This window comes from Capsicum annuum, chromosome 3 (assembly GCF_002878395.1).
Source record: "Capsicum annuum cultivar UCD-10X-F1 chromosome 3, UCD10Xv1.1, whole genome shotgun sequence".
In the NCBI taxonomy this organism is placed as follows: Eukaryota; Viridiplantae; Streptophyta; class Magnoliopsida; order Solanales; family Solanaceae; genus Capsicum; species Capsicum annuum.
The window spans coordinates 227824867-227845646 of NC_061113.1; the positions used below are offsets into that span (position 1 = coordinate 227824867).

At 31.6% G+C, this 20780-nt stretch overlaps 2 protein-coding genes across 2 annotated transcripts; both read left to right on the forward strand.

Moving 5' to 3' along the window:
• The first annotated feature begins 15352 nt into the window (after positions 1-15352).
• Positions 15353-16639, forward strand: LOC107855952. The gene has a single exon (XM_016700950.2). It carries the CDS (start codon positions 15872-15874, stop codon positions 16511-16513), a length of 642 nt encoding a protein of 213 aa, XP_016556436.2. The 5' UTR covers positions 15353-15871; the 3' UTR covers positions 16514-16639.
• A 1023-nt stretch (positions 16640-17662) lies between these two features.
• LOC124896826 lies at positions 17663-19814 on the forward strand. Its single transcript, XM_047408667.1, has 4 exons — positions 17663-17810; positions 17907-17980; positions 18531-18710; positions 19371-19814. The coding sequence occupies exons 1-4, from the start codon at positions 17663-17665 to the stop codon at positions 19812-19814; spliced, it is 846 nt and encodes a 281-aa protein (XP_047264623.1).
• The last annotated feature ends 966 nt before the right edge of the window (positions 19815-20780 follow it).

Genomic DNA, 20780 nt, shown 5'->3' on the forward strand with positions numbered 1-20780 from the left:
GCTTTCAAATTTAGTTTAGATTTGATTTAGTTTTTAGTTGTTTTAGGTATCTTTCACCCATGTGGATATTATGTTTTTGACAGATTCTTTATTCAGTTGAACCTTATGGCCTACATGTTTATGTTTTCAGCATTATTACATTATATATTACAGTGTACAGGTACATATATCAGTCATGGGTTAGCTTGTGGTCCTTCGGGGTCATAAGTACCGTGTAGCATTCTGGTTCAGAAAATTGGGGTGTTACAGTTATATGATGACTTATAGGGCTACAGAAGTTTAAGAGTTGAATCTTAGAAGGAGATATTAGTATTGTGTGTTATTCATGAAGGTACCGTCCTTAAGGGAAATTTTAGTTTTTTGTGTATTGATTATATTCTAGACTCTATAGTAAAGTGATTTTAGTTTAGATCAAATTTTATTCAGTAGTTCACAAACTTAGAATAGTGGCTTAAAGCTAAGGGTGAGATGATAGATTGAGTAATCAAGTCATACTTCCATATTTTATTAGTGATTCCAAAATGTTATAGAACATCAGGATAGTGTTGATGAACAGTTGTCTAGATAGGAGAGAGTAAACATTTATTATTGATGGAAGATGGTTGTATGCTTATTTTAGCTAAGGCAGTAGATATGAAGCAAGATTGAGGCCAAGTCTTTGATACAGCCATGGTTGGTTGATGTTTTATGTGTTATGTTCGGGAAAGATTGTCATATGTTTATCTTATATAATTCTATGAGTTAGAAGTAATATTGCGGTAAAGTTTCATGTATCACTTAGTTAGTTGAAAATATCATATGTGTCTTTTAAAGAATAGTGCATGGAAGTTGTTATTTATAAAAGTATTAGAGAATAACAGAAAGATTCTCTTATGAGCATTTATTTAGAGGTGCATGTGGGGCTATGAAGATAGGCTTGAATGTCATGTTTGTATACATACGGTGGGATGCATTAAGAGTTAGTGAATGTCTAATACTCGGTGGATTATAGTTGTTGGAGTAGTAATAAGAACTATTCATAAGATAAGAAGTTGTGAAAAATATAGATGTGTGCGAATTCATGATTCAAACTGGTACTGTGTTATGGTGTTATGTGTGATACCTTGTGATTTCGAGTTAGGCTTGATCATGATGAAAGAGTTTAATTCAGTTAGACTATGGTAGATGGATTTGTCGATACTTTGTGAGAATTGTAAGCTGAGTCAATGATTATGGTGTTTAAGGGGAAAGTTTAGTTGAATGAGTATTTTAGAAGTGTGGCTAAGTTTTAATGTAAGAATTTGCGTTGCTTGAGGCCTAGTGTTTCTATCCTGACTTATGATTAATAAGTCTAGGTTACATGCTATAGCGTTATGGCAATGTTGTATTCTGTTATTCAAATGTCTTGTTCAGATCATGCCCTGAGTCCCTTACTCCCTTATAGAATTAGAAATTTCTTATAAAAGTGATAAAGAAATACCCTATTTGGGTGAGAGCATTCAGCATGATTCAGTCCGTGCATCCAGAAATCCAGTTTAACAGTCAAACTGACAAATCTCTATAGTTTTTACATCTCCGATTTAGTCTGGTCTCACTACTAAAACTTTCGTGAGTATTACCATTTTAAAGATAGTTTGTTCACATCCAAGCAGATTGTGAAATCTATCTCAGTACATGTATCATGCATCAGTTTCAGACTCAAATATCAAGTCATGGTTCAGTCCGTAAATATCTTGTATATCATTTCAGTCTTTTCCTAGTATTGTCAGCCTAATCAGTATCATTTGGGGATGAACAATCCAAAGAGAGGGATATTGTAATACCCCAAGTTTTCATGTTATAAAACCTCTCATATTTTCTCATGAGATCAGATACAACGTAAAGAAATGGTCACTCATAAGCTGACTCTCTCGTTCCTATCTTAGACATATAGCTATGTTCATGAGAATTCATGCACTTGTATATCAGTTCAGTAGCTTATTATATTCAAGATTAAGCTACTAATTTATTTTAGTTATGCATGATATCTTATAGCCTCAGATTCCTCAGCGTTTTTAGCTTAATTAGCTACATTCGAGGACGAATGTTCCCAAGGGGGAGATAACGTAATGCCCCGTATTTTCACCCTAAAATTCTAACCGTCGTTCCTACGCGTCTAAGCTCTAGTCCAAGTGACTCCCATGAGAATATAAGTTTAATTATCCTTATCCTCATGTTTGATTTGCTTTTGAGGTGAAAAATGTTTTAGAAAGTATTTAGAGCCAAGTTGAGCTAAGATCCTTTGATTCGCCCAAAAGTTGATAGTCGATTCTACAAGGGCCTACTTTAAACGTGTATAACTTGTTATATACATGGAATTTTTCATCTTAAAAGTAAATCAAACATGAAGATAAGGATAATGAAACTTATATTCTCATAGGAATCACTTGGATTAGAGCTTAGATGCGTAGGAACAACGGTTAGAATTCTATCACTAAAATACGAGGTATTACATTATCTCCCCCTTGGGAACATTCTTCCTCGAATGTGGATAATTAAGCTAAAAATGCTGAGGAATCTGAGGCTATAAGTTATCATGCACAACTAAAATAAATTAGTAGTTGAATCTTAAATATAATGAGCTACTGAACTGATCTGCAAGTGTATGACTTCTTATGAACATAGCTATATGGCTAAGATAGGAACGAGAGAGTCAACTTATGAGTAACCATTTCTTTACACTAGATCTGATCTCATGAGAAAAGATGAGAGTTTTTATAACATGAAAACTCGGGGTATTACAATATCCCCCTCTTGGAATCGTTCATCCCTGAATAATACTAATTAGGATGAAAATACTAGGAAAATACTGAAATGATATACAGGATATTTATGGACTGAACCATGACCTACTATCTAAGTCTGAAACTGATGCATTATGCATGTACTGAGCTAGATTTTTCAATCTACTTGGATGTGAACAAAATATATCTTAAAATGGTCATACTCACGAAATTTTCAGTAGTGAGACCAGACTAAATTGGAAGATGTAAAAACTATAGAGATTTGTCAGTCTGACTGTTAAACTAGATTTTTGGATGCACGGACTGAATCATGCTGAATGCTCTCACCCAAATATAGTATTTCTTCATCACTTTTTTAAGAAATTTATAATGCTATAAGGGAGTAAGGGACTCGGGGCATGATCTAAACAAGACATCTAAATAACAGACTACAACATTGCCATAACGCTATAGCATGGAATATAGACCTATAAATCATAAGTCGGGATAGAAGTACTAGACCTCAAGCAACACAACTTCTTACTTTAAAACTTAGCCACACTTCTAAAATACTCATTCAACTAAACTTTCCCATTAAACACCATACTCACTGACTTGGCTTACAATTCACACAAAGTATTGACAAATCCATCTAGTTTAACTGAACTAAACTCTTTCTTCATGATCAAGTGTAACTCAAAATCACAAGGTATCACACATAACACCATAACACAATACCAGTCTAAATCATGAATTCACACACATCTATATTTTTCATAGCTTCTTATCTCAAGAATTATTCTCATTACTACTCTAACAAGTACAATTCACTGAGTACTAGTCATTCACTAATGCTCAATGCATCCCTCAGTATATATACGAACACGACATTTAAGTCTATCTTCATATCCCCATATGCATCTCTAAATAAATACTCAGAAGAGTATCTTTCTTTAATATCCACCAAATTATAGATAATTGAATTAGTTTTCCAACGATAACAATTTTGCAAAAATTCAATACCTGAGAGAAAGTTATGGCCATTTTTGTGAGAGGCAGAAAGCCAGGGTGATAACCGAGGAGGCGTCCTGCCTATTCCCGCCAGTGTTATTTCCTGCAGTTAAGATCCGCATCCATGAGGGGTACTTGGGTCATTTTGTACCCTTAAATAGCCCCAATAACACGATATTCAGCACTTAAATACCAAATTATACCCTCATTCTCTCAAATTCTCTCAAGAACACACCTTAGGATTTCAACCCACTATTAAAGAAAATCAAGATTTCCACCATGGTTTTTTCAAATTGATTCAAGATTCAAGATCCCCAGACCAAGAGCTTCAAGTGTCTACCTTTAAGAACACCATTGAAGATACAAAAGTTCAAGCTTTTAACATTAAAAGCATCATAGGAATCCAAGATTCAAGCTTTCTCATCTAACTTTGTCAATTAAGGTATGTGGGGTTTCAACAAGGATGATCCTTTCGTCTTTGTTCCCAAAACATGTTTTAAATTATAAAATACTAAATTTTAGGTGATTTTCCATGAAATTAAAGTTAGGATTTTTACCCAATTTATATTATTTGAAGATTATGAGTTTACAAGTGATTGAATATTGAATTGCATGACTATTTTCATGTATTTATGTGTGTAACGCAATTTTCCAGATATTCAAAAGTGAGTTTAAGTATGATATTGAGATTCTTGATCTTATTATTTTGATGGTGTTGAAGTATTTTCAAGAAGCATATTGAGTTGGATGTTTTTCTATGATTTTAAATATTTATATATGAGTTCTAAATTGGGATTCATACCCATTATCACTATTTACAAGATTATGAGTTTTTGAGAGATGTTGAAGATAAATTTCATGAGTTTGTTTATATTTTCATGAGCATTGCTGAAATTTTCAGATTTTAATATGATTTACGAATGATTATGTTATCAAGCATGCATTTTTTAATGTTTTATCATGATATCAATACATGGGTCATTTAGTCCTATTTGGATTGTTATTTTTTAGAATTGTTGTGATGTAAGCACCCTATAATTATTGAGAAAGATTATTGAGAAAAGATTTGACCTTTTGGTCTTTATGGAATTGAAATCCACTTTCATATTGAGATTACATTCATATTGAGATTACATACCCTTTTTTGGTTTCATTATAAACCATGAGATTATTTTAAAGGTAGATTTTCTTAAGATTTTAAGCATTAGATTGAGAGTAGTATTTAGCACCGAGTTAGGTACGTTACTACGGTTTCATACCCCCAGAACTACGTGACACCGTAGGTTGAGATATTGATTTCCACTATACGTGGATGACTGAGATAGTGATCAGTAAGATAGATTATTCTATTCCGATGGCAAGGGTAGAATATCCCTAACCTTATGAGGGCTACTCGTGGGACACCATGGATGCTCACATGGTGTACTTGTCGGTTAGAAGAACCTCCCAAAAGTAGTCCCCAGCTCTTGAAATAGTTTTATAGATTTAAAGTCTTGAGATAAGTTATTTTCCCTATTAGTAAAGAAAGACCTTTTAAAATTATCTCCTTAAGATAGAGTATTTCTCCTAAAAGTTTTAAAGCTTACAGACTACAAATTTTAGAACAGAAAAGATTTTAGAACTAACTATAATGACTCACGAGATTTATACTATATGCTTTACTATTCCTGGTTTATGAGATTCAGTTTTCAGATTACTCAAGCTATGTGAGTCATTTACATTTAGCATGCATGATTTTATAAACTATGATGATATTGAGATATTATTTTACTTATGCATTCACCCCCATATGATCAGTACATCCTCCAAGTACTAATCCACATATAGTTTATTCTACTTCCAAGTTTATTAGCAAAGTGAAAAAGGAGAAAAATCCCTAAGAATTATGTCATCCTAAAGGTGAAATCGGTGAGGCAAGAAAGGCGTGATAGGGGAGTAACCAAAGTAGAGGCGCTGTTTAAGGGAAAAGTATCCAGATTACCATGCTAATAGTGACCGAAGAATATGTTATTTAAGAATAATCTAGTATATAGCAATATAAAGTGATCATATTTTGTTATGTGCATGATTGAAGGGAATATTTTGATAAAGCATCATATGAAAAATGAATACTAATTTATCTGACGAAATGGTAAATAAATTTAAAATACTCGTTTTATATGTACTTAAGGATATAGAAATAGTAGATATAAGAAAAATCATATTGAAAAAAATATTTGATAGATATTTTATGACTAGAATTAATTATATATCACACAAGTTATCCGCACCCCCCTATAATTTGGTATCAAAGCCTATGCTGTTTAAAGTAACAGAAGTAGTATGTATTTGGATTTATACTATATTTGGATTTACGGAAGTAGAATTTTAGGAATACATATAGATAAAAGTGGAGTAAAAATGCAACAACATATAGTACAAAAAATAATAAATTCAAAAGAAGAATTAAATACAAAAAAGAAATTACAATCATTTTTGAGATTAGTAAACCAAGTAAGGGAATATATACCAAAATTAGCAGAAAATCTAAAGCCTTTACAGAAAAAATTAAAAAAGAATTTAGAATATAATTATAACGAAGAAGATAAAAAACAAGTCCAGAAAATAAAAACACTTTGTAAAGAATTTCCAAATTACAATTTCCAGACGAAAATAGAAAATTTATATATATAGTAGAAGCAGATGCTAGTGAATATAGTTATGGATGAGTACTTATAATTCGCACTTATTATAAATTTAAATTTTTGATATATTAAATTTCTTTTTATGGAAGTTATAATACTTTTTTCTATAGGTTTTATAATTCTATCATCTGCTAGGTATAATTCTATTGGTGTATCTATTCCTTCTCTAAAACATGTTTTTATTAATATCTCTGTACCTCCAAGGTGTACATATTTTATTGGGTCTCTACTTTTTATAAAAAGTCAAACCAAACCCGAGTCAAACTGACATATATATATATATATATATATATATATATATATATATATATTCATATAATATTCAAACTTTTTTATACATAAAATATTATTTATAATCTGCTTTTTAAATACTTTTTTGACTAGTTTTAGTAATTTTCAATAATTTGAAAGTAGATGTAGATATATATTTCTATTTGGGCCTTTAAGTTGTAATATTTATCCATTAATTGTTAATTAAATAATTCAAAACCCAATATAAACTTACAACCTAAACTTTTCACTCTTTATCTCACTTTTTAGTTTCAAAAGAGTTTTTCGCTCCTCATTTTTTCATAATTGTGGTTTTTCATTAACACATGAGTGAAAATATATTTGATCTAGTCTTCGGTCACAATATAATTGTAAAAACTTAGGATTATAAAAAAAAAAAACCGAAAAAAATGAAAGAACCGAATAAAACCTAAATCGAAAAAACTAATTTTATGTTGGTTTGATTTGGTTTATAATTTTAAAAAACCGACATGATTGGTTTGATTTTTTTTTAATAAAAACCGAACTAACCCAACCTATGTACACCACTACGCATATTGCACGTGAGTTTTGAATTATTAGCAAAAAAAGTGTATAGACGTCTCTGATTAGTAGTAAGATGCAAGAAAATTTAACCAAACGAATATCGACAACAAATAATTCATGTCCATTTCTAAATAACAAATACACTAGTTAAGATAAAAATAAATAAAAAGTAAAATCAATTACATTAGGAGAAAATAATTCACAACTAACATCTTTTTCAATAATAGGTCTCTTTTAATTGTGAACACCGCATTAAAACCTATTATAGAAAGTACAGAGAAATCCTATATTATAATAAAAAGATTCTTACTGCAGTTCTCATTTTGCCAAAAAAAAAAGAAAAAACACTCTTATGATAGACTTAATGGCTAATGCTTTACTATTAAAGATAAGGCCCTTTTTGTTTTTGCCAATATAATTTCATATGTATAATCTGCGGGATAGAATATATACCCTACCATTATCCATTTTAGGATAGAGAAAAATATTTTCAATAGACCTTCGAAAATCTATTTTGATGTAAAACTTAATTTTATGTTCTAATTAACATTTAAGATATTTAATAAGGAAAAGACTCATACTCCTTTTTAGGAGCGTTTTCTTTTATAATTGAGTAAGTGTTGAAAATATTATTATAGGAGTATTTTGAGTCCTTTTCAAATTCTCTATTTTATTATTGAAGTATTTTAAGTACTCTTTTAAGCTACTCAAAAGTATTTTTTTTTACATTCTTTGAACAAACACAAATGACTTCTCACTCAAAGTGTTAAAAGAAATTCAAAAAAAAATAATTTTAGAAGTTTAATCAGAAAAGCTATAAATCAGCATCGCAATTAGTAAATGAATGTCAATATTTGTTTCACAATCTATTTCCATATAAGGAACAATTAATTGCCATATATTGACTAATAGTATTATATTTGCACCTAAATTGATATTCCAAAATTAATATAAATATATATTTAAAAGGTAAAAAATCTGATTCATCACTAGGGGTGGGCATTCGGTTTGTTCGGTTTGATTGTTGAATATCGGTTCGATTTTTTGATTTTCGGATTGATGAAAATGAAAACCATAACCAAACTAAAATTATTTCGGTTTGGTTTGTTTTTTACAAATTCGGTTCGGTTATTTCGGATTTTTATTTCGATTTTAAAGATTAAAGTAGTGATCATTTAAAATTGGTGATTTTTCTAGCAAAATAATCTTTTTTTCAAACCTATTTTTCATTCTCAAATATAATAAATTCAACATGCATGAAATAACCTAAAATATCGACCTCGCTGAGTCATCGCCATTGGTGTGACGGCAGTGGCCGCACTCGGCAGCGACTGCCGACGGCAGTGACGAACTGAGCAAACGACTGTTGTTGGCGATGTTGAAATTTCAAATGAATTGGCGAACTGAGGATGGTTGAGCGCTGCTGCAGCCTTCACGTTAATGTTAGGGTCTAAAGCAAAGCAGTATATTAGGATTTAGGGTTACTAAATGATTATAATTTATATATTTATATGTTATATAAGATGATATTATATTTTTAGTATATTTACATATATATTAAGTTATATATATATATATATATATATATATATATATATATATATTATTTATATAATTTCGGTTTTTTGGTTTATCCGAATTCTTTTTTTGTAAATCCAAAAATCAAACCGTTTAACCAAATTTCTAAAATTTGAAACCGAAAACAATCCGAAAAACTAAAAAACCAAACCAAAATTAAATTTCGATTCGATTTTTTGGTTTTTTCAGTTTAAACCAAAATATGCCCGGCCCTATTCATGACCACCCTTGATGATGTAAGTGCAAGTGCGTGCAACTTTGATCACAGTAAGTCATCTTTCTATGTCCAATTGCTAATTGAATGAACAACTACAGCTTACAGCTTGTGTCACTAAATAAAAACTAGTAGATACAAGTAACAGATATTTAATGGGACACATGCTCTTCATCAAAAGTAGATGACAAAGTTCAAAGTAATGGGGAACATCAATTACTCTAATTCTCAAGATTAAAATTTACGTCATAAAATATTTTAAGAAGTCTAACAAAATTAAAGTTTCAAATAGAGAAAAGATGGTGAGAAGATATAAAAAAAATTCGGTTATTGACAAATTTTACTACCAAAAAGAGAATTACTTAAACTGATTGTATTAATTATTAACTAGTAAATATCTTGAAACTTGACTACAAACGTACAACAGCTAATATGTTATAAATGTATTTATCATATAAACCTCAAGGTTAGTTTTTTTTTAATAAATAAAGGGGTTTCAGTCATTGTTATTCACTCAGTAGGAGAGTTAAGAATCGCTCTCTCTTGTTTCTCCGTTCTTCTTCTTCTTTGCTTTATATTTTATAACATGTTAACAAAACGATGCTCTAACCAGCTGAGATATATGAATAAAGTAATTTTGGTACTCCTCATTTGTAACAAAAAAAAAAAAAGCGCAATCACATTAGGACCACGAGTCACGTTGGTGAGCCTTGGACACCACCATCAAAATGGTGATAAAGATAACTTCAAGCCAAGGAACATTGTTTTCCTTTTAGAAGATCCTTTGCAATTAAATCAGTATCATCCAGATGTCTCACAGAATCAAGAGCAGCAATTTAATACAGTCAGGTACACTTATATCAATTTAGCAAGAGATCGAATCACTTTTTGCCAAGATGTTTTAGCCTGTAGGCACTACTTGGTATTCACGGAACTCCAATAAAATTATTTTTTAATTCCTTATTTATTTTTATTTTGCTACTAATATGCTGATTAAGTTTCAGGAATAATTTTTGGCGGGAAAGTCTTTGTATAACATCTTAAAATTACACTTACGTTGTTAGAATTGATTCTATTATGTCATTGGTTGTGGGTAAGGCGGTGGATTTAAATATTATCGCACCAAAAGGTTAAGATATTGGTTGAGTTTCAATGCACCATGATGGCAAGATATTGGGTTTAAATTTCATTGATTTATACCTAAGACGTCTTTTATGGATAAAATAATGAGTTGAATTTCAATGCACCATAGTGATGATATTATGATAGCTAAGACAAAATAATGTATATTTATTGAAAAGTCATGAAACTTGTCCATTGAATATGCTCTATTCCATGAAATGAATGTGGTAGCAATATATGATAAGTCTGAGAGATGGCAATTCGTTCCATTTCATGAAGTGAATGTAGTAGTAATATATGATAAGCCTAAAAGATGACAATTTTCTCCATTTTTGAAGTGAATGTGGTAGCAATATATGATGTACTCTGAAAGGTATGTTAAGAGAAAAATTCTCTACATTATATGTATGTCTTGATTTTACCCTTATAGTAGCAATATCTTGAAAGAGGTTATAAGCTATCAAAATTTGATAGGCTTAAGGCACAATTATATTCCATTTTCGGGGAAAGATATTTCGATTGCTATAAGTACAGATCCATTTTCTAAGGTGAATGGAATAATATTTAGTAAAGCTTATCAATACAAATGTGCACTTGATTGTGATAGTATCACAATTCACCTCTGAAAGAGGCAAAGTAATTGAGAAGAATTATTTTGAAATCTACCTCTAAAGTAGTAAATTTGAAATCTATTCATGTTATAGTAAATTTGGAATTTACTAAAGCAAAAGCACATGTCATGATAAACTTGGAGTTTACTAGTATAAAAGTTCATAAGTTGACATAAACAATTATGACATTTCGAAGATGTGCATATTGAGTATTGGACATATAATGAAGAACTAGAAAATTCTTACAGAATCCTCTATGTTGTTTGTTCTCATAATAAGTTATGGATTAACTAATGTTAGTATTGAATCCCTTAAATTTCAAAAAGTATAAATGTGAATATGGGTTCGTTCACCTGTCATGTGATCTATTATGAAGCATTAATATAAGATGAGATTACGTGTGAGTTTATTGTCAACCTGCAGTTTGACATTCATAAAGTTGTTTGCTTAATGTAAATTGAGTTAAGAGTATAATTTTTAGATTGTGTAATGAAGGCAATTCATCTTGATAATGCTAGGTAAGTTGTTGTTAAATACCTTCGATAAATAGTTGAATCATTGCTTATGAGAACAAAGCTTTATGTGTCAGTCTGAAGTATGATAAATTGTATACAATAACACTTGTTTGCATCAGGCCAAATATTATGATCAATTCCTCCCTCTTAATTGGTTCAAGGTCATGAATCAATTATTTCATTTAGAAATTTGATGTGTGGTACTTGATAAATAGATATACCATGATGCACGAAGATGGATTCTCTAAAGTAAACTGAGATGTATGTTAGTTTTCCTAACATGAGGGTAAGATAATAAATAGCTAAGTAATATGTTGTGAAATTATCATCAATATGATTCTCATTCAAAAGATAATTCAAGTTCAAATGCTAGGAGCATTTTCTGACCCAAAAATTTATATTATATTTAGTTGTAAGTGCTCCAATTGAATGTCTCTCTACTACACGTATGAAGCATGGTAGATCAATTGGTTCTACAATCAAAAGAATCATGATAAGAAGATAATGTGCTCTTAAAGAGCCTACAACGTAATACTTCATAAAATCTTATGAAAGGTTCAGGTACCTTGTAATACCCTGATTTTTTATGTTCTAAACCTATCAAAAGTTTATCTATAAAATCCTATCTTTGTAAGTTTTTGTGCATCATACGACTTATTCCTTGAGTCGTATTCACATGTAACGCCCATATTTTCGAGCTAAACTTTCAACCGCCGTTCCTATATTTGTAAACTCTAATATTATGATTTACATTTGAATACGTATGTCATTACCTTTATCCTAGCGTATAAAGTGCTTTGAGGTTAAAAATGTTCATACAAATCACTTAGAGCAAAGTTGAGCTAAAAACCTTTGATTCGGCCTAATTTTTGTATTCGATTCTACAAGAGTCAACTTTAAACATGTATATTTTTTTGATATACGTGAAATTTTTTATCTGAAGACTCACCAAATGATAGATAATTGAATTAACTTTCCAAAAATACTAATTTTACCTTAATATGATACCCGAGCAAAAAGTTGTAGCCTTTTTGTGAGAGGCAACAAGGGTTCGCGATTTGGCCATGGCACGCCGATCCCGCAATGAGATAAGGGGGCACGACACGTTACCCTCTCAACGTGATAGGGGATGCGACACGGATCTTATTCCCCCTCTATTTCAGCTTTTTAAGGGTCAAGGGAAACTTTGGTCCTTTCCCCTCAACCTTAAACGTCTAAGGCACGAATTATAACACCCAAAAGGGCATTATCTGCTCATATTATTCAAATCAACTCATGTTAAAACCCTCCCCTTTTCCAAGAATAATAATCTAAGTTTTCTCTCAAGAACACAAGGATTCAAGCTTCAATTTCAAGATTTCTTCATGAATCCGTTCAATTAAGGTATGTGGGGTTTATAAATCGGGATACTCTTTCATCCTTATGTCCAAAACTTGTTTTAAAGTTAAGATTATATGATTTTCAATTAGGGTTCATACCAAAACTATCTTGTTTTGAGTTTATAGATTTATAAAGTGATTTAAGTATTAAAGTGCATACTTGTTCTCATCTATTCATGTTTTGACTTGAAGATTCTCTATTAAGATTTGTATATCATGAGTTTGATTTGAATATTGATTAAAGATTTTCAATTGAGATTTAAGCATAATATTATGTTGCAAGTTATATGAAAGAAAGCATGAGATTAAAGGCTTTATGTGCATCAAGATTTACATATATTCATCCTTTGATTTATAAGATTCATATTGCCACCAACATAAAAAAAGAAAAAGAAGAAAACGGAAATAAGAAAAGAAAAAAAAATATGAGAAAGGGAAAAATAAGAAAAAAATAAAGAAAAAAATGAAAATAAATAGAAAAGAAAAAAATCAAAGTAAAAAAAATAAAATGATAAAAAAAAAAGAAAAAAAACTAATTAATTTAGAAAGGAATCTACTAATTTAAATAAGAGTAATTTGTGGAAAAGTAATCTACTACTTTAAAAAGGAATTTTATGTTTTAAATACATGAGATAATTATTTCTTATTTAACTCAATTGATTTGAGTAAAAGAAGCGCAATGAATCTTATTGTATATGTATTTTAGTAACAATACTTTTATAAAATACAAAATACAAGTTGTTATTTCAGGTAATCATGAAACAGTTGCTATCAAATTCAGCTTAAATTTGGTACTTATCAAATTTTCCTTTATTTAATAGGATACAGATCCAACTTAATCCGCATGGATGATCCAACTTTAATTTTTAACAGTTCATATAAAATCCATTGATCTCTCACTCCTATCTCATAAATGTAATTAATATGTGAAGCTTCTGAATTTAAGAGTTGCTTAATACATTGATTTATGAAGCTTGAAGATTTGGGATTGTAAGGTGTATGGGAGAGGGATTTTTTATGATTCTAATGTGATATAAACTTCTTGTTGTGGAAGGTGGCAATACCTTATGAAATTAATCAAGATGCAAGAAATCTAGTTCGGATATCACAATTATCCCAAAAAAAAGTCACAATAAAACTTTACCACATTCAATATTTACGCCAATCAAATGAATACCTAAAATGTATTATACTTTATTATCAATAAAATATAATGGGAAAAGGGCCAAATATGCCTCTAAATTTTGTGAAAAATGTTCAGATATACCCTCCGTTAAATGTTTAGCTCGCCAATGTCCTTGCCGTCAAAGTCTTGGGCCATATATACACCCCTGTTGTCAAGTTTTGAGTCATATATACCCCTATTGCCGTTAATTGCTTTCCTAAAACTTTCCAACCCCTTTTTTCCTTTTTTTTTTTAGAAATCATATTTTCCACATCACTTTTTAATTGTCACATCACATATAATTAAACCCACCCCTTTTTCTGTATATAAACTATTTGTCAAATGCTCTCATCTACCTCATAATCTCTTTAGATTTTTTTTTAATTTGCCAAAAAAATTTTGTTTTTTTTCTTATTCTTGCATAACCCCAAGAATCATCAAGTAAAAGGATGAAAAAAGTCAAGAATACCCCATAAAAAATTAATGCACAATTGCGATGAAAATCAAGAATTAAATTTCTTACCAACTGCAAATTATTTTAGTATCATATCAACTGACTCTATCTTTCGCACCACCGTCAATTCTAACATCAAGAATAAGAAGAATAAGGAAAACCCAAGTGAGAAATTGGGATGTAGAAGTGTAAAGGAAGCAGTCCATATAGAGATAGTAAAAGCAAGTTGTCAATTAAGAGGATATCTTTTATACATATGTATGTATGTATGTATGTATACATGTAAGTAAGCATGTATGTATGTATGTATGTATATATGTATGTATGTATGTATGTATGTATGAGAGGAACGGTTACGCGAGAATATGAAAATATAACAAAAGAATTTTGGCAAATTAGAGAAAATTTAAATAAATTGTGAGGTAGATTAGAGTATTTGACTGTCGTTTAATGTGTAGGAGAAAGGGAGAATTTAATTATATATAATGTGGCAGTAAAAAACTAATGTGACATATATAATTTCTTAAGGAAAAAACAAAGAAAAGGGAGTTGAAAAATTTCAGCAAAACAATTAACGGTAACTGGGTTATATATGACTCAAAACTCAACAGGGGTATATATGAACAAAACATGACAACGGGGGTATATGTGACCCAAAACACGACAACAAGAATATATATGGACCAAAACTTGGACGACAAGAACATTGATGAGCTAAACTGTTAACAGAGAGTGTATCTGAACATTTTCGTAAAATTTAGGGGCATATTTGACCCTTTTCTCAACTATAATTAATGAATATACTATCATCTCAATTCACCACTCGCGTGAAAAATTATTAAGGTCTGACATAAACATTTGTTGCAAGTTACCATAAGTTTTGGCCCAATCATTCCAAAAGCTCCAATTTCTAATCTTTTCTAGATCATGAGATCATACAAGTACCAAAAATAATCAGTTTTTGTAGGTTAACAACATGTAATTTTATTACCAGAAGTAGAATTGCAAGTCATGGGCTTCCTTCAAGCTCCGGGAATGGTTAATAACATCAACCATGAAAAGCTAGCTAGGAAGAATTTACATATTTGGTAGAATAAAGAACTGTTGGAAAAGAAAGCACATGGGCAACTTTTATAAAATGAATAGTGATTGCCTATGTGTTTAAATATATATGGAGCATGACCCACCCCTTTATCTAGCCCAATCAAAGTTTGTCACCTCTTGGGTTGAATAGGATTAAGTTTGGCTATAAATAGCCCTTCATTTATATAGAAATTAAAAAAAAAAACAAGAAATACTAATACAAAATTCTCCCTAGTTTTCATTCCTTCCTTTTATATAATTTCATAACACGTTAGCAGCACGAGTTTCCACAAATTCTTTCAACAGGTATTAAAGGTTAGTATTTAAATTTCTTAAATAATGTCTAATATTTCCAGACGCGGATTTAGTGCGCTAGATATATCTGGCAAATCTTATATGTCTTGGGCACTAGACGCAGAAATACATTTAAATGCTATGGGTCTGACAGACACCATCAAAAATAATAATAAGGCATCAAAATAAGATAAAGCCAAGGCCATGATATTTCTTCGTCATCATCTTGACGAAGGTTTAAAAATGGAATACCTTACGATCAAAGACCCGCTTACATTGTGGAATAATTTAAAAGAAAGATACGACCACCTGAAGCTGGTCATTCTTCCACAAGCTCGTAATGAATGGACCTATTTGAGGTTTCAGGACTTTAAAAGTGTAACTAAATATAATTCTGCGATGTTTAAAATTAAATCGCAGTTTGATTTATGCGGGAAAAGTATCACAGATCACGCCATGTTAGAGAAAACATACTCTACTTTTCCCTCCTCGAGTATGCTCCTGCAGCAGCAGTATCGAGAAATGAGATTTAAAAAATATTCTGAATTAATTGCTCATCTTCTTGTTGCTGAACAACATAATGAGCTTTTAATAAAAAATAATGAAAGTCGGCCTCCTGGTACTGCTCCATTTCCAGAAGTGAATGCTGCAAATTTTTGCCCAACTTGGCGTAAAAGAAGTCCTGACCCCAATCGTGGTCGAGGTCGAGGTCGTGGTCGTGGAAGGTATTTCAATCAGGGTAATAGTCTTGCAATAAGCAATAACCCTCAGCACCAACAATGCAAAAAATGGGGTAAAGCTCCTGAACTAGAACCAAGGATGAACCCCGAAAATATACGTTATTGATGTGGAGGAAAGGGACACTGGGCGTGTACCTGTCGTAAGCCTAAGCATCTGGTAAAACTATATCCGGCGTCCCTTAAAAAGCCAGAAAATGATGTTGAAACAAACTTCCTCCTAGAAGATAACATTGAGCCCATGGACTTGGAAATATCAGATTTCTATGTAGTTCCTGAAGAACATGTAAATCACCCTGTAGGTGATAATAATGATATAATCCAATTATGTTAATTTTCTATTAAAGTTATATTGGTTTACTTTTCTATCATTTTCTAATCTTGTATATAAATATAGATTGTATAAATATGCTAGTAATATTATAATATTTATTTTGGTTATATTTTTATTTTGAAGAATATGGATACTCCTCAAATTTTATTTGAATCACTAATCGATCGTGACGATATTTGTGTAATTGATAGTGGGACAACGCATGCAATTTTTAAAGATGAAAAATATTTTTCCCACTTAATTAGAAGAAGAGCAAGTGTTACAACAATTTCTAGTAATGCAAAATTAATTGAAGGCTCCGGAAGAGCTACTATATTTTTGACTAAGGGGACAAAATTAATTATAGAAGATGCATTGTTCTCTTCTAAATTCCCAAGAAATTTATTGAGTTTTAAAGATATCCACCGAAATGGATATCATGTTGAAACAATAAATGAGATGAATGTCAAATATCTTGGCATTACCAAGAACATCTCAAGACAAAAATAAATGTTGGAGAAATTACTAGCTTTGTCTTCAGGCTTATACTATGCCAAAATTAGTATAGTTGAAGTACACTCTAACGTAAACCAAAAGTTTACTGAAGTACACTCTATCGTAAACCAGAAGTTTACTGATATAAATATATTTGTGTTTTGGCATGATCGAATAGGCCATCCTGGCTCAATAATGATGAAACGAATCATAAAAAATTCAAAAGGGCATCCATTAAAGAACCTGAAGATTCTTACACTGGATGAATTTTCCTGTGCTACTTGTTATCAAGGAAAACTGATAACTAGGCCATCAACACTAAAAGTTAGCATCGAATCCCCTCAATTTCTAGAAAGTATACATGGGGATATATGTGGACCTATTCACCCACCTAGTGGGACATTTAGATATTTTATGGTCCTAATAAACGTCTCTTCAAGATGGTCGCATATGTGCCTCTTATCATCTCACAACCTAGCATTTGCAAAATTATTGGCACAAATAATAAGATTAAGGGCGCAATTTCCAGATTATCCTATTAAGGTTATTCGCCTCAATAATGCTGGAGAATTTACATCACAAGCTTTTGATGATTATTGTATGTCAGTTGAGATACGAGTTGAACATCTAGTAGCTCATGTTCATACTCAAAATGGCCTTGCTGAGTCATTTATTAAGCGCCTACAATTGATAGCAAGACCATTGCTTATGAAAACAAAATTGTCTACTACTGTTTGGGATCATGCTATCTTACATGCAGCATCACTTGTTCGTCTCAGGCCAACTCATTATAATAAATAATTCGCGTTACAATTGGTTTTGGATCATGAGCCAAATATTTTCCATCTACGAATTTTTGAATGTGTTGCATATATGCCAATTACACCACCTTATGTACTAAGATGGACCCCCAGAGAAGGTTAGGAATATATATGTGGTTTGAGTCACCCTCTATAATTCGCTACCTTGAACCATTGACGGGAGATTTATTTACTGCTTGATTTGTAGATTGTCGATTTGATGAAACAAATTTCTCGCAATTAGGGGGAGAAAAGCGTGAACATAAAAGAGGAATTACGTGAAAAGTTTCATCATTATCTCATTTTGATCCACGTACCCCCATATGTGAAAGTGAGGTCCAGAAGATCATTCACTTACAAAAATTAGCAAATCAAATGTCAGATGCATTTACTGATTTGAAAAGGATAACCTAGCCACATATCCCTGCAGCGAATGTGCCTGTTTGAATTGAAGTTCCAAAAGAACCATCTTCTAATGTAATAGCTTCTGAATCCCAAACACGCCTGAAGCGTGGTAGGCCTTTGGTTCAAAGGATAAGAATCCTAGAAAAAGAAGCACAAAAAATGATAAAGATGGTATTATAAAAGATTCTCCTGAAGAGACTCCAAATCTGATTAATCCTGATATTCCTGAAGAAATCAGTGAACCCAAGACTCAAGTGAATGAGAAACTTTTAATAAGTTCAACTAATGATGAGGTAAATTTAGATCGATCGAAAAATACGGTGGATAATATTTTTGCATATAATGTTGCACTAAATATTATGCAAGACAATGAGGACCTTGAACCTCTATCTGTCGAAGAATGTCACAAAGAAAAGATTGGCCAAAATGGCAAGAGGTGATTCAATTTGAATTGAACTCACTTGCTAGACGGGAGGTTTTTGGACCTGTAGTCCAAACCCCAAATGGTGTAAAACCAGTTGTCCATAAATGGGTCTTCGTACGTAAAAGAAATGAGAAAAATGAAATTGTAAGTTACAAGGCACGCCTTGTTGCACAAGGATTCTCTCAAAGACCCGGTATTGACTATGAAGAAACATATTCATCTATATGCAATAACATTTCGATAACTCATCGGTCTAGTTGTACATAAAAATCTTAAAATCCATCTAATGGATGTGGTTACAGCTTATCTTTATGGTTTACTTGATAATGATGTTTACATGAAAATCCCAGAAAGATTAAAATTTTTGAAGCATATAGTTCAAAGTGTCAAAAATTATATTCAATCAGATTACAAAGATTGTTGTACGGTCTAAAACAATCAGGGCGCATATGGTATAATCGCCTTAGTGAGTACTTGAAAAATGAAGGATGCATAAAATGATGTTATTTGTCCTTGTATTTTCATTAAGAAAACAACGTTAGGGTTTGTTATACTCGTTGTTTATGTGGATGATATAAATCTTATTGTGACTCTAGAAGAGGTCCAAAAGGCAATCGAATATCTAAAGAAAGAATTCGAAATGAAAGATCTTGGAAAGACAAAACTTTGTCTTGGCCTGCAAATTGAACATTTAGCAAACAGAATCTTCATCCACCAAGCTGCCTATACCCAAAAGGTTTTGAAACGATTTTACATGGACAAAGCATATCCATTAAGTACTCCAATGGTTGTTCGATCACTTGATGTAAGTAAAGATCCATTCCGATCTCTGGAAGAGGGTGAAGAGATTCTTGATCCCGAAGTACCATATCTCAGTACTATTGGTGCACTTGTGTACCTCGCTAATGCTACAAGGCCGGATATAGCATTTTCTGTTAATTTGCTAGCAAGGTATAGTTCTTCCCCTACGTGAAGACACTGGAACGGAGTTAAGCATATATTGTGGTACCTAAAGGGAACTATTAATATGGGTCTGTTTTATACTAACAAAACTAGTACAAATCTTGTCGGTCATGCTAATGCAGGTTATTTATCTGACCCACATAAAGCTCGGTCTCAAACAGGCTATGTGTTTACATACGGTGATACTGCAATATCATGGCGATCAACAAAGTAGTGCATCGTTGCTACTTCTTCTAATCATGCTGAGATAATTGCTATCCATGAGGCAAGTAGATAATGCATATAGCTGAGATCTGTGGTACATTCCATCAAATAGAGATGTGGCCTGAAGCTTGATACCAATGTATCCACGATCATAGTTGAAGACAATGCAGCATGCATAGCTCAATTAAAAGGAGATTTTATAAAGGGAGATAGAATGAAACACATTTCACCAAAGTTATTCTTCACGCACGATCTTCAGAAGAATGGTGATATTGATGTGCAGCAGATCCGTTCCTGTGATAATCCTGCAGATTTATTCACCAAATCTTTACCAACTTCAATCTTTGGGAATATGGTACATAAGATTGGAATGCGAAGAATGACTAAGGTGAATCGAGGTCTTCATCAGGGGGAGTAAGAATACATGTTGTACTTTTTTTTTCCTTAACCAAGATTTTTATCCCACTGGGTTTTTCCTGGTAAGGTTTTTAATGAGGCAGCACTCAAATGCGTGTCCAGAAAATTTTTCTTCACATAGGCATCCAAGGGGGAGTGTTGGAAAAGAAAGCACATGGGCGGCTTTTATAAAATGAATAATGGTCGCCTATGTGTTTAAATATATATGGAGCATAGCGCACCCCTTTATCTAGCCTAATCAAAATCTGCCACCTCTTGGATTGAATATATTAAGTTTGGCTATAAATAGCCCTTCATTTATATAGAAATTAAAAATATATATATACTAATACAAAATTCTCTCTAGTTTCCATTC